The sequence below is a fragment of the Cygnus olor genome, chromosome 3, assembly GCF_009769625.2.
Source record: "Cygnus olor isolate bCygOlo1 chromosome 3, bCygOlo1.pri.v2, whole genome shotgun sequence".
Taxonomy (NCBI): Eukaryota; Metazoa; Chordata; class Aves; order Anseriformes; family Anatidae; genus Cygnus; species Cygnus olor.
The window spans coordinates 6,629,224-6,643,842 of NC_049171.1; the positions used below are offsets into that span (position 1 = coordinate 6,629,224).

Sequence of the window (14,619 nt, forward strand, 5' to 3'; positions counted from 1 at the left end):
TGCAGCTGAAGCTGTCTCAGTCTTCCTGACAGCTCAATAAATGTCTTGAAATGAAAACTGGAGCACTTATTTTGGTTAATGTTAACTCTGAAACTGTATACCAGTTGTGATGCCTCCATGTTTTTTTGGTGCAGGAGAAAGTGTCTGGTGAGCAAGTGTCTGTTTGGGTTCTGTTCTGTTTGAATCTCCAAGAGCGAAAGGAAGCTGGGATAGGCTTTCACATGCTTTTATGTTTGCCTAAGTAATGAAAAACCGATTACCTCTTCAGCTGAGATGGTTTATGGTCACTGAATATTCCTGTGTTATTCCAGTGCCAAGTAAATATGGTCAGAGTTACTTTCAGCAGAGATGTTAAATGACCACTTCTGTGCCAGAGAAGGCAATTTCAGGGTAATGGAACAGTAACGCTTGGGAAGATTCAAATATGATTGCAAAAATCGAGCTGGACATTGCCAGATATAAAGCTGCGTGCTTTGTCTTTAGTCAGTAGACAAAATTTTTGTTGTGGTGGCCATAATGAAGTAACTACAGTAAGTTAAGTGCTTAAAAAAAAATTCAGTGAATCTCTTGCAGATGATGATTTCACATCATCTCAGCTACTGAAAACATGAGTTTCTGTTAACAAAGTTCTCTTTCCTTTCTGTAGTCCTCACCTCACCATCCCCCTGGAGCAAAGCCAATTCATTTTCCTTGCGTAACAAAAATGGAAAACTCGTCAGAAGGAACAAAATCAGAAGGTGAAAGTAAACCAAAAGGTAAGGCTAATGGAAATATGCTTCTGTTGCTTGATAATTCTCTGTGGAGAAGTATTTGGATGTCAAAACTGATTTGTTTTCCCCTTGTTGGTATTATACTTCTGTGCACACTGCTTTTTGTGCATAATGTTCTTTATCTTTGAGGAGTTATTCAAATGCAAAAGTGTCTGAAGGAGTTTTGTTTGCATTTCAGTGAGAAATGAATTGTAGGGTTGTCTCCAGAAGCAAATAAGGCAGGGGCATTAAGTTTGTGTTAATTCATGTTGATGTGCTTAAATTGGCTTTCATTCTGCCTGGCTTTTAGTGGTCAGCTGGAAATCTGTTGTTGCAGAGCAGCCCCCCAGCTCAGTTTCTGTTCCTGGGTGATAGGAATGATGCTGTATTTACTCTGGGGTTGCTTGCGTGCATGCTGTCCGTGGTTGTATGCTGGGTTTCTTGCATCAGAAGGTTACTGTTCTCTTGAAATCCGTTCTCCAGGTAGCCTGGTTCCACTTATAGTAATAAAAAAGAAAAAAAAAAATTCTCTGACAGTTTATGACTTTAACTACTAAATTGCCTGGCTTTATCTAGAGAGATTTTTTTTTTAAAAGCCAACTCAAAACTTCTTTTGGGAGTGCCAACCCCATAAAAAAATTAAGTGATGTGTGGACAGCTCATTTTGCCTAGTTCCAGAAACAATGCTTTTTCAGCTCCTGTATTGGAATTTCAAGTGTACTTTTCTTTTATGCAGAAATCACTTATTTTGGCATAAATGGGTTATTTTACATGGAGTGCATTCTGCATTTGCAGAATTACGAAAACTTCAACAAACAGCTGGCTTTTTGCCTGTCTGTAGGGGTTGTGTAATCTAGCAGAACAGAGCACTTGAAATGGCGGGTTTGTTAGCCAGAGCCCTGATTTGGCTGTAGTTATAACAGCAAATAGGGCATCTGTGCCACTTGAGCCATATGTTGCTTTATTTCGTTGGATAGATGTATGCATGGCCATCTTTAGAAAATAGCTGATTCCAGTTTAGGAGTGTTTAATGTAGTGGGGTAAGAGTAGTTAACACTTAAGTTTTGCCATTCCAAAGCATATATCGAAATAAGTTTATGTATGATGCTTGGAAATCGATGCTTACTTGAACTTTATCCTGATTTTGAGGTCTATTAGAGATTTTAGTTTTAGTAAATTAAAATTTTCAGCTTTTAAACTGTTCCAGTGCTATTGCTGGAAGTGCTTTTCTTGCAGAGCCAGCAAGACAGTGTGCAGCCTGGAGCATTGCGAAATTTGGCTTGTCTTAAACTTTGCATAAAAATTAACCCAAGTCTGTCTGAAAAATCTGAGTATTCAATACCGAACATTCAAAGCATTCAGTATGTAGCTCCTTTCATAATTTCAAGTGCTTTTCATGCTAAAAGTACAGAAATTGGACTAATCCAGTTAGCCATGCCGAGTTTCTGCTCCCCAGATAAATACATCTGAAAGGAAATTAAGTTTGGTAGATGTAAATATTGTAGGAGATTATTAGTAGATAATACCTATAGAAATCATTTTAAAGTATCTTGTAACTTTTGAAAGAGCTAGGTTTTGGTTTTCTTTCTTAATGTTTTTATTTTAATATAGACTGCACTGTTTATGAATCCTCAGTTTTGAGAGAGTTTAAAATAATCTGTGTTCAGTATGTTAACAAATAAACAGAGGTCTCCTAAAATATTTAGGCTTGTGTTCCTAATTTTGATATGCCTCAGCTATTTCTGGGAAGCTTGTTTTGGCCTCTGGTGCAAATATTTAAAAATATTTTGTTTAAAAAATAAAATAGAAATCACTATTTGGCCTCTCCTTCCCCCGTTATGTTAGAGGACATCATCTGTGATTCCTGCGGCTGCACGGTCACCCCTGAGTCCTTGGAAAGGATAAAATTTAGTAAATGTTTTAATAAGAGGTAGTTCAAAGTTCAGATTTATTACTTTGTAAGCACCATATGAAAGTGTTAGAAAGTGAAGCTGGACTTCTTTATCTTAATGACTTAGAGAAGATCAGGCTCACAAAGTAAGATGGTGAAGTGGCAAATTGTATGTGCCCTTTAGGTAGGTGGGTAGATTTTTTGGGTGGAGCTGCCTCCAGCATGGGCAGATGGATACAGTCTGCAGGGTGCAGCTCTCTTCCTAGCAGCTGGTGCAGAGGAAAGTCTTTCCTGATGTGGTTTTTGTGTGCCGTGGGACTTGGTGTATCCAGGGCAGGAGAAGTGCATGGGGAAGGAAAGGAACAAAGGCGTGTGTAGTTCAGCTGTGCTGACCGACTCCCAGCAGTGAGGAAATGTGTGCCTTGTTACAGAATCGGGATGTATACAGGAGATGGCTTAATGTTGTGCAGGGGTTTCTGCAGCTGCTCACCTGTGTGTGTTGTCCAAGTCCTGGTATGTTGTGGCAGCACGATGGAGTCCTTTCTATTTTCTTTGGCTTCCTTGATCTGTCAGATACAGAAACCTAGCCCTTTTAGCTGCTAAATAAATTTTAGGTGTGCTGCGTTTAAAAAAGATGTGAGAAATGCTTTCCAGTTAAGACTTCTACACTAACATATTTTGGCCTTTCTCATGTTGTTTTTATTCTAGCGTGGGAAAGGAAAACAAATCCTCCATCTTTTTCAACTGAAACAATTCTCACAATTTTAAATGGATTAGTTATTGCCCTGTACCAAATAGGAAGAAAGGAATTATTCTTTCTGCTTTTACAGAAGAGGCTGTGACTGTCAGTTAGTCATTCATTTGAGCTGTGGTTTCAGGTGGTTATAGCCAAGGACTTCCTTTGCTTCAATTACTTGTTTTCATTGCAGAATTTCAGCAAATGTGCTGCTCGGGTATTTGAAATTCCTGTAACTATAAGTCACCGTGAAACAATTGTGTATATTAAATTAGGCTTATTATAAAAATCTCATATAAACTCGCAATAAAAATCATGAATCACTCTTTCGTCTAAAGCAGCAGAACTGAATATATGAGGCAGTGGGGATTAGATATGTTAGATAAGCTGTTACAATTTTAAGTGAGCAGTCTGCTGTGGATAAAAATATTTTAGGGCATTATCCCCTGACTCCATGAAGATTTATCTCCCTTGCTCTGTAAATATTGCTATGAACTTGATTTTCTCATGATGCGAATGACATAGTGAACGCTTTGTAATGCAGTGTCAGATGGCTGGTCCAGAAGGGAAGGATGATTATAGTATTAATTTCTGAGCTCTCCTTTTGGATAGCACAAGTAAGCTTTTATGTACTTTACTACCCATGGTATGCAAGTGTAGTAATTATGCTGTGTCGTTCCAGCCAAGGAATATTGCAGGACAGTATTTCCCTATGAAGGCACAAATGATGAACTGAGTTTTAAAGAAGGCGAGATTATTCAAATTATCACTAAGGTAAGATGTTCAGTCCGCTTGGAACATTTGTAGCTTTTGTAAGTTATGCACAGGTAAGTAGAATATAGACAAGAGAGTTTACTGGGTTGAATAAAATATTTGCTAAAATATTTAAATGATTTAGTATGTTAATGCACATACTTCTGTTATAGACAAACTAAAGTTTCCATCCAGTTAGATCATGTGATGGATTTCTATGATACAGAATTAATTCTTTGTTTTTTTCTTTATGTCTTAACTTGGTTATTTTTTCCTCAGAAGTGTATTCTCTCTTACTTCTTCATGCTTTTCAGACTAGTGAGCCTGATCAGTCACATCAGAATCACTTTCATTTAGTAGAATTGTGTGTTATTCCAACTACAGAAAGTATTTACTGAATGTGTTCTCGTGGAGGACGTTGAGAACATTAAATATTGTGCATTGGATCATAGTTGGGTACTTCTCTCCCATTTGCAGATGTTAGCCCTGTGTAAATGAGGACATATAATTTCATATCCTGTATTTTAGAAAACAAAGTGACCAAACCTAGTCTGATCTTTAGCTGTTTCCCCTTGCAAAGGTAGCTAAAGTATTCTTCTAAGGAATGGAATATTTTGGAAAAACAATTATATTGTGAGAAACAGCTACAGGAACAGCACTTTCAGTCTTTCTGGGAAAAAAAGTAAAGATTAATTGAAATATCTTACTGTTTGTTTTAGGATACTGGAGAGCCAGGCTGGTGGAGAGGAGAACTCAATGGTAAAGAAGGAGTCTTCCCTGATAATTTTGCTGTTCAAATACAAGAACATGATAAAGACTTCCCTGTAAGTTCCTATGTATTTCACCTAGTGTCACAAAAATGAATTGACAGAAATGCAAGGAATAAAAGACTTCAGCACATACTGCTGCTTAAAATATTAATACAATTGTCAGCTTTTAACTCTGTCTTGATAACCAAGAAGAAAGATGTAAAGGTTAAACTTCTTTTTTAAATATTTAATTGAAACCTGCCTTTTCAGATTAACTGTAATTAATGAGGATGATTAGGTCATATAGAAAAAGATATAGTTCTGATGTTGTGGTGATATGTGTAACTGGTGACTGAATTAAACCCTAAACGTTTTGAAAGGAGGCAAGCAGTCAGTCCTGTTCCGTCTGTAGTCCTGTAAGTAAATATAAGAACAAAATGCTGAGTGACCCCTGTGGGACCGACTGGGATTTTTCTGTGTTAGGACTTGCCAGTAGGTTGCAGTGTATAATCTTTGGAGGGGATTTAGAAATAGCTTTTTTTTTTTCTCTATTACCTCTTGTGTTGACTTAAAGAAATCCATATTTTCATGTGGTACTACTTGTTCTTGTAATTCTTAGTCCATGTTTTGACAAGGTTAGTATGATGTTTTGGTTCTGACAAGTTTGTGTAGCAAAGATGGTCAAGTTAACACATGTACTCTAGTGGGAGTGCATTGGACTGAGCCCATACAACTTCAGCAATGTTTTTATAAACATCTGTGGGTTAGTAGGTTTTTGTGACCATTTTATTAGTGAGCATTGTCCTTGGTACAACCACAAAGATGGGCGTATTTCATTTCCTAGAGCATTTTCATTACTTGGACTCTGAGGGTGAGGTGGTTTGAGATGTGTGCTTTGAGGTAAGCCAGAACTCCATGATGGGGGAAATTCAAAGTCATTTTTAACAGTTCTAGGAAAGTAATAAGAAAGTGGCTGCCTCATACAGTTGTGTTATTTTCAATGTACAACCTGTGACAAATGTTGTGTAAGTTTTTAATGGCTAGAGTAGTTCACTCACCTTTCTCCACTTCGATATAAGATGAAGAAACTCAGACCAATGTTTTTCATATAAATGAAGTGTTTGTTGCAAAATTAAATAGCTTCATGATATTTAGTTTAGAATCCTTGTTCAGTGAAAGTGATCTCTTTTTAATTGAAAAGTTTACGTGATTACTTTTTGATACTTCTGTTGTACTAACAAAAATTGAGGTTTACTTACTGAAACTGAAATTAAAATGGGTGTGACTGGAGCAATTCCTTGGACTACAAAAGATGTAATTCTTAATTTTTGTTTGCACCTCTACTGCTTACGCTTGCTGCTGAAATGCTGATCTGAGATTTGAAGAAACCTTGCATTTTGTTCATGTTTTTGTAGCAGGTTGGCTGGGAAATATCAGATGAATTCTTCCAGTTCTATGTCTCTTTGTTTCCTGCCTGTGTGAATTGATTGCCTCCTTTATGAAATGCTTTGAAATGAGCTATAAATAAGCTGGACACTACCCTATGCAAAACAGAAAGCAAATATGTTTCTGTGTTTTGATAATCTGTTTTGTTTATGTTCTTATTTTACAGAAGCCAAAGAAACCTCCACCTCCAGTTAAAAGTCCAGGTATGTAAGATATGCCTGCTGATAGGTGTCTGAGGAAGTATTGAATTTCAGAAACAGCGCATGTCTTCAAAAAAAAAAAAAAAAAGTAAAATTCAGAAGTAGCTTTGTATTTCCTGGTAATGCAGCCGCCCTTAGTTAGAGGTTACTTTTTTATGCCTTATGTATTTTGCTGCTGCTATATATTTTCCCAGATTATGATGGAGACTACTTTGGACACATTTTAATATGGGCCTACAGTTTGCTGGGCTCAAATAAATGTTTATAAATGGCATTACACTCCTCGCAAAGGAAAAAAAAAATACAAACACAAATTGTTGTATATCATATTTTTAGATAGTGACTATGATAATTAAAGCTCTTTCAGAAATACCTATGATTTGGTTTTACATGCAGCTCCTAAACCTGAATTGCCAACTGGAGAGAAGAAATTCCCTTTGAGGTCTGAAGAAAAAGGTGAGACCCGTTCACTTTATAGTGAATTTCAGAATATATTCCTAAAAGTAAGTTAAGAAGTTTAGCTGCTCTACGTAATAGGTACCATGCTTAGGAACATGAAAGCTTCTGAAAAATTAAGTGTGATAAAGAACAGTCCTTTTCTGTGGTAGAAGAAATGATGCAGGAAAACTTTCTCTTGTGTTCTGTTGAAGGTCAGGCTGAATAATTATATGTGGTCTCTTCTGGCCTTAACAGTTACTTATTTAGATAGCAGTAGTGTTTTACTAGAAAAAATGGCCATCTACCAGTGCAGTGTTTTACTGCTGAAAAATAACCATGTTGTTACTAGCAAAAAAAATGATTAAGTAAAAAATTTTAATATAATTATTTTTTTAATTCAATAATTGAGCAATTGAAATCTCAACCTATCCAAGCATGTAATTTTTATACATATTAATCTTGCCTTTAATTGCAATCAAAAATTGACTGATCAAAAGGTAAAAGCAATGCTCCTATAACTATTTCTGTATTTACAGTGAAGGGCACTTGTTGATATCATGTAGTAATTTTGTCCAATATCAGTGGCTAAGACTGGTATTTTTATTACAATTACTCTGCACTCGTTTTTGAGTCAACCCTTATTTCATTGTGTTATAAAAGCCAAAAAAGTGCCATGCCATTTTGTATAGCAGAAATGGCTGATTTCTGTCCTCATCAGGAATCTTGGCCTTTAGTATTACCTTCATCCACTTAATTGTGGACAGTTTTTATATTCAGATTTTGAGTGGGAGCAATTGAAGGGAAACCTGACTGATGATAATTCAGGAATGCAATTTGATGGCAGCATTTTTTGTCCTACTTATGAACTTGCATGTTCTTACAAGTAAAAATGCAGGATTCTTGAATTCTTTTTCCACTAAAATATAGGCAACTGATCTTCAGTAACACTACCACTGAGCATTTAAGAATTTAAATCTTATATATAGGATCAGTAGACAGGAGAAGCAAGCCCTGTGAACAGGGTGTTTTATGCAGGACAGTCAGCACCACCAAGCGGCAAAATCATGTACTGTCCTGCTACTTCAGAGCTGTATTTATTCATTTTTTAACATTGTACTAAGAAAGACTGCAAAGGAATGCCAACTACTTTGGTTTGGTTTTGTGTGCACGTCCTAACTTTCAAAGGTCCCAAAGCAAGAATACGATTCCGTCCTGGATGATGCTTTTTTGTTGAAACCTCTATGATCTGTTTTTCAGGGTATTCCTGGGAAAGAAAATCAGGATTTCCCCATTTTACAGTGGGGGAGGTGACACATAAGGGTTGCAGAACTTCTCCAAAGGGAGTTAACCATATACAGGCAGTATTTAAAACAAAAGCCCCCTGACTTTTTAAAAGGACTTATGGTGAATTCACAGTGAGGGCAAAGCAGTAGCAGTACAGAGAGATTCTTGTTTATTAGGTGTTACTTGCAGTGCAATAATGTCAATCCAGAATTTCTTACTAGTATTTAATGTCAATAGAAAGAACTTCCGTTTGCTTTAATGTAATGTTTTCTAAGTTCAGTTAAATAGCTTGTGTGTTTTGATAATGTATCGCTTAACATACCTATTTTTCACTGTTATCTGAACTTCAGAGAAAGTGTTTCTGACAGCAGTTGCTTTCTAATTGATTAGCATTGAAGGAAACCTAGACAATGTGTTTTTTAATGTTTTGGTGACTTACTTTGTCAGATGAAAAAGGAGCTTTGGATCAGAAGCCTTTGAAGCCACAAGCTCCTCAAGTACCACCCAAGAAGCCCATTCCTCCAAGCAAGACTAACAGCTTTTTGAGAGCAGGGTTTCAGCACCCAAAACGTCCAGAAAAACCTGCTTTGCCATCATCTGCATCCAAGTCAGTATACCTTTAATCGTATTTAACAAATATTTTATATGGTTTGTTTTTCTGTCCTCCTTCACGACTGAGGTGGGAAAAGATGTATGTTTTAAAGGCAAAGAGGATATAAGGATAAGCTTTGCACTGCACCTACCAGTTTTTCTTTTCTTCAGGTATTATTGATATGAACTTAAAAATTCCTAATTCTTTAAGATGCTGAATCCATCTCGGAGAAGGTATTACAGGATAACCATAAAGCAGATTAAGTTATGAGTCTAGTCTGCTCTGCTTTAAACCTGCCCCCAAAATGAAGAAGTTCTAGTTAAAGTAGCAATATGGTATAAAAGAATCTCTGGATGTTGTACTTGAGAAAAATGTTATTGTGTTGGAAAAGATTTGAGTAGAGTCAAAGTGCAGTGTTTCAGAGTAAACCAGAAGAAGAGGAAGAGTTGAGCATAGTTAGTATCCATGCTAAAGGTACTCAGCATGGCTCATGTCCTCTTTCATGGGGAAGAAAACACTTCGTGCAGAGACTGGAGGTGGTTCTTGGATCTGTCTCGAGTATTCTCAGTTGAGTTTACTGGACAAGTAGGAAAAAGGATAGCAAGCAGTTGCTCGCTCTTAGGTTCCATTCTCTAAATTTCTTTCTCACAAGTGTGAAAATTTTTTAGTGTTTCACCAACTTTGCATCAATACAATCCCTCCTTGTTCCCAAACCCTGCTGCGGTTTCCCTCCTTTCTGCCTCCATCCAGCAGTTTGCCAGATTCTTACCAACAACTGCAGATCCATGTTGACAAGTAACTGTCCCTGTGGGATGTTCAGCTGACTTGAAAGAACCACGAGAAAGTGAGATCATGGTGAACTTGGCCTTCTACCAATAAAAGAGCAGACAGCTGCTACCTCAAAGAGCTTGCACCCTAAATACCTGCAAATATACAGGGTGGCAACAAACATTCTTTGAGTTTTATCTTTTTCCTCCAGCATGTCCTGTATATCGTGAGCCAAAAGGAGTAAAGGGAGAAAACAGGAGGGCAGTGAGGAAAGGTGCAGACTTTGGAGGGTTGACTCCCAACAGCCAGCTACCAGAGGACAATCTAGGCAGCTATCTTTGGTCACACCCTGCACAGCCCTGGAAACTTTGGGTGCTTGACTGAAGGGTTAGACTGTTGCAGCTTTCATTCTGGTTAGGTTTCCAGTTTGTAATCATGTTTTATCACTTGACATTTTGGAACGTTTCCCATGTAGAGATTTTTTGATCTTCAACCAAAACAGTGTTCTCCCTCCCGCATAGTTAAGGATATGAAGGGGTACATGTGTGCAGCTAAAACAGAGGCTGTAGTAAACTGTGGTCCTTTAATAATTGCAAACTTTAAAAATATAGAGGGTTTTTAAAATAGGTTTAAACGTCTGAAAGTTTGACATTGCTCTAGGGACATTAGGCTGTTAGCGCTTTTTCTGCTGTAATGAATTTCAAAAAAAGAATATGGGCGATGAGTTTATGAAAGGGACACACTGAAGCTGACAACTGGTCTGTCTACATACTGTGTCTTTTTACAGTGACAAACGATGGCATGAATTGTAAAGGAAAAGGTCATCTTTTCATTTTTTTTGGTCCTTGAATGATGTGACTAGGCATGAAGGATGCATGGTAGAAGCACAGCCAGACATACCAGACGTACAAGACACTTTATCCTGTATCCAGAAAAAAATCATTTGTTCTTGATAGCTTTTTTCTTTACAGAAAAATTTTGATGTGAAGGAATCAGAGTATTTGTTTCTGAATATTTCAGGAGAGATTACAGAAGGTGCTATTCAGCTATCTTGTTTTCTCTTGAAGTGAAGTGTGATATTTTAGGTTAAGTGCCAAAATATGCTCTGTAGTAAATGCACTAAAAATTTTGGATACTTTTCCAAGGGGATTGTACATGTCTGACAGCTCTACAAAAGCTGCAACAAATGAGCTGACTTTTATAATACTAGAATTTCTGTCTGAAAAACTTTTAAGCAAGGATTTAAAAAACAGTAAAAGCTGTTTCTGGGAGGGGGGGGGGTCTTTTTCCTTTTAATTCTTATTCTTGGTGTGTTTTGGTTTTTGGTAAACTATTTAATGTTAATATGCAAACTATTTAATGTTACTATGTATTATTAGGTATATTTTTGCCACTTTTCTTGTTACAGATCTAATGGAGAAGTCGTTTCTCTTCGACCAAAATCTGAAATTGAGCCAGTAGCAAAACCAAAGTTAGACTCTGAACAGTTACCACTTAGACCAAAATCAGTAGAGGTAGATTCACTTGTGGTAAAGAGCTCTCGAGAATCAGGTAAGAAAAGAACAAAGTTTTTTCTGGGTCTTTCTGTTCGGATTGCAGTATTTTACAGGGTTAGAATAAGGTCTTTAATTTACGCAAAATACCACAGTGTAATTATGCCCGTTGAGTAGAAAATATATAATTTTTTTTAAGAGTAGCTGTAGGTAGCTCAGGGTAAGAGTTAGCAAATGGTGTACAGGTGCCAGTAGGGTATTTGGAAGTGGTTAAGCTCAGTGTTATAATAGCTGATAGGAAGGAACATAGGTAATGGCTTGTTCTTCCAATTTGAAAGCATGGTTTTTTTGCTATCACTTTTATCTTGCGTTTTTATGAAATTGTTTTCCTTACCGACTGGTTCTGTTCTTCTGCTCTTGCATTTTAGGTAACTTTTGCATTTTTAGCTAACTTGCCTATTTTCAGTAATGCCATTAACTTCAGAATTCTGTAATTAAATTCATAGCTACAATAGATTACACCTTTATCATACCTTACATTTGGGCTAGAGTGGTATATTCTATGTTTGAATTTTATATTTATGGCTTTGCGTAATGCACCTTGAACCAAATCTGGTATCTTTTTAAATCTAAATTTATCTAGTAAAAACATTGATAGCAGTTAGAGTACCAACATTAATAATTCACATAGCCTGATCGTAATATAGTTGTATCTTGTCCTTTTCTGACAGTACAACTGATTTCTGTCATCTGTGTCCATCTTGTGCAGAGTGTCTGCTGTGGGCATATTTTTTTTAAGCTCTGAATTGTTTTTATTGTGTGATTAGGCACTGCAGAAGAAGCTTTATTGTATTGTACCTGCAGTGTATGGCTTGCATATCTCAATACAACCTTTCTTCTCCAAAAAAGAAAAGGTTTTATTAATAATACATTTCGAAATTTTAGTGTAAGTTGATCTTCTAAGGACAATTACGATATCCAGGATGTAAAATAGCTTGACCTAAATGATAATTAAGTTCACCTATGAAATAAATCATTCATCAAACAAATGAAGCAATTTATGAATAGGAAGGAGTTTTTCTGACTTGTTCATTAAGACTCATGGCATTTAAAATATGCTTCCAAGCTGAAGTGCTCTGTATGAGGAAAGGCTAATTCAAGTATGCTTTTAATTGCTATGGGTTGACCCCACATGAATAATAATTAATAATGTATTAATTAAAACATATTTCATTAACTAAAAATGAAGCTATATTTTCCTGAGCCACAGAAAGTTGGACTTCAATGTGTATGTATGTGTATATATATATATATATCAATATTACTATTGAATGTTCCCTAAAGTATTTACAAGGTCCTTTGTTTATTCCCTAGTCAAACATACAAATGTTGTGCTATACCTTGTTTTAGAGGTTTTTAATTGGCAGTTTAATTACTACCTCTGTCATTCAAACATGGAGTTTGAGTGAGGGTATAGAGGAAACACTTTCAGGCCACAGTAAGCTTTGAGATGAAAGATCGATGCCTCACCTAGCCTTAAAAACATAAGCTTTGTCCTGTTGCTCAGAGGTTTAGCCCTAGGATTATGCTAGCTGTATTACCATGTTGCATAGTACCATTTATCCCCAGGAGAAAGCTCTGTGAAAACAGATGGAATGTCTTTTTTCCCCAGGTTCAATTATCTTGACACCTTTAATAACCGGATTGGCAATGTAGTAGCTGTCGTGCTAGGTATTCATATATATAAAAGCAAATTTTTTTACAGATTTTTTTTTTTAAAAAAAGGGGTTGGGGCAAAACAAAACACAAAACTATTTGATCTTATTTGCTGACATAAGATTTTACAAGCTCAAAGAGAAATTTAATATTTAAATGCCTAGATAGAAGAGGAAAAAAAAAAAACAAAGCATACAGTGGTGGACAGAACGTAGCCTGTCATTTCCAGTCATCAGCACTGTGTTTCTAATAATCTGAGAAGTTTAAATCCAAAACGGGTTAATTCTAGATCTGGGATAAATTACAGTGAATGTTAAAGGCTTTACTATCAGACTAGCTTGCAGCATTTAACAAGGATGGAAGACAGAAACTTTCAAAACCCAGAGATGCTGGGGAGAGTTTGCAGCACCAGTCCTGTGGCAGCCTCCGTGCAGACTCTGATATTCTGGCAAGGGATTACTTGCAGAGCAGCGGGTAACAGGGCTTGCTTGTGTGATTACTGGTGAAGTTTATCTGAAGTAGTGATAATTCCCTGCAATTTGTATGTTCTAGGAAAGACCTACAGATATGTTCAGTTTGCTTGAAGCAGATGGGTGAGGTCTGTTGCACTCCTTGGTTGGTGCAGAGCGAGCACAGGAAGTTCGGGCAGCCCACCTGGGGATGCAGCACAGGCAGTCAAGGAGCTGCTATTTGAGGAAAGTTTCAACAGTAAAACCACCCTTGTTTAAAAATGATCTGCTTAAGTTGGTTTAGGTTTTACTGCTCTTGTAAAAAGGGACTAAGCTCCCGTCAGTAAAACATAAGGAACCTCATGCTTTGTCTCTGCATCCGCTCTGCTGCTAAAGACATAATACTCAATGCAGCAGCTAATGGCATGCAAAGCTCTGAAGGTATTTGGGATATTAAATTTAAGACTTCTAGTTCTTGTAAGATTAAACAGATATTAAAATATGGGGGAAAACATATGGCTGGCGTTGGCAATTTTGGATATTGTTGAAGATGTAGAAGTTACTAACGGGCTTTCTTTTTCATCTGAAATGGATGAATTTTTAGTAGACCAGTTTTTTAAGTATGTTTTTTTTGCAGGTTAGTTTGACAATGAAGTTTGTTCGGTCACTTCAAATTTAGGTTAAGGAGTAGCTGTAGATATTCTCTATATTTAGGAGAGAAGGGAACATGTGGGGAAAAAAAAAAGGCAATAAAAAGACAACAAATAACCTAGGTTCCAGCCATCAGATAGGAAGGGACAAATACTCTAAAATATTTGAAACATTGATCATGTTGAAATTCCTTCTCTTGAAGCTTAATTTCAAAAATTGCATAAATGTTTCTTTGTTTTATTAGAATTGACATTCTGTAAAAGACCTAAAGCTGTAATACTAGCATGCTGAACATTTAAAGCGATTCTGTTTCTTCTACGAATGTTTCTTTTTCCTGCTTTGTAAAATAATTTTTTTGTTCAGAATCTTTTTCTAGACATTCCTCTCCTTGACTTTTCTTTCCAGATTTTGTTTCCTATCCTGTTTGCCATGTTTCCCTTCTTACGTGTCAGGAAATTACCCTACCCTTCTCCATTTTGGTAAGATAACAATCTATAAGGAAATCCAAATGCTTTATGCCATACACATAGCCTCTTCTTAACTTCATAAGCATAATTTTCAGTTGCAGTTATTTTGGTTTCAATTTAAAATGCTTTTTTGTTTATTTGAATGCTTGTTTTCCTTAGCTGTTAAACAAGAAGTTACTTTAAATATATTTTACAATTAGGAGCGTGTACAGGTAGGGAAGGAACAAAAAAGACAAA

The 14,619-nt window shown here is 36.5% G+C and overlaps 1 protein-coding gene across 1 annotated transcript in view; it reads left to right on the plus strand.

The window, feature by feature from the left end:
- Positions 1-14,619, plus strand: part of LOC121068788 (CD2 associated protein) — a 76,348-nt gene that overhangs the window by 52,106 nt on the left and 9,623 nt on the right. The window contains exons 7-13 of the mRNA XM_040554322.1: positions 647-755; positions 4,059-4,150; positions 4,849-4,953; positions 6,491-6,527; positions 6,921-6,980; positions 8,694-8,853; positions 11,015-11,157. Coding sequence (XP_040410256.1) covers positions 647-755; positions 4,059-4,150; positions 4,849-4,953; positions 6,491-6,527; positions 6,921-6,980; positions 8,694-8,853; positions 11,015-11,157 — 706 coding nt within the window. The remainder of the gene's footprint in view (positions 1-646; positions 756-4,058; positions 4,151-4,848; positions 4,954-6,490; positions 6,528-6,920; positions 6,981-8,693; positions 8,854-11,014; positions 11,158-14,619) is intronic.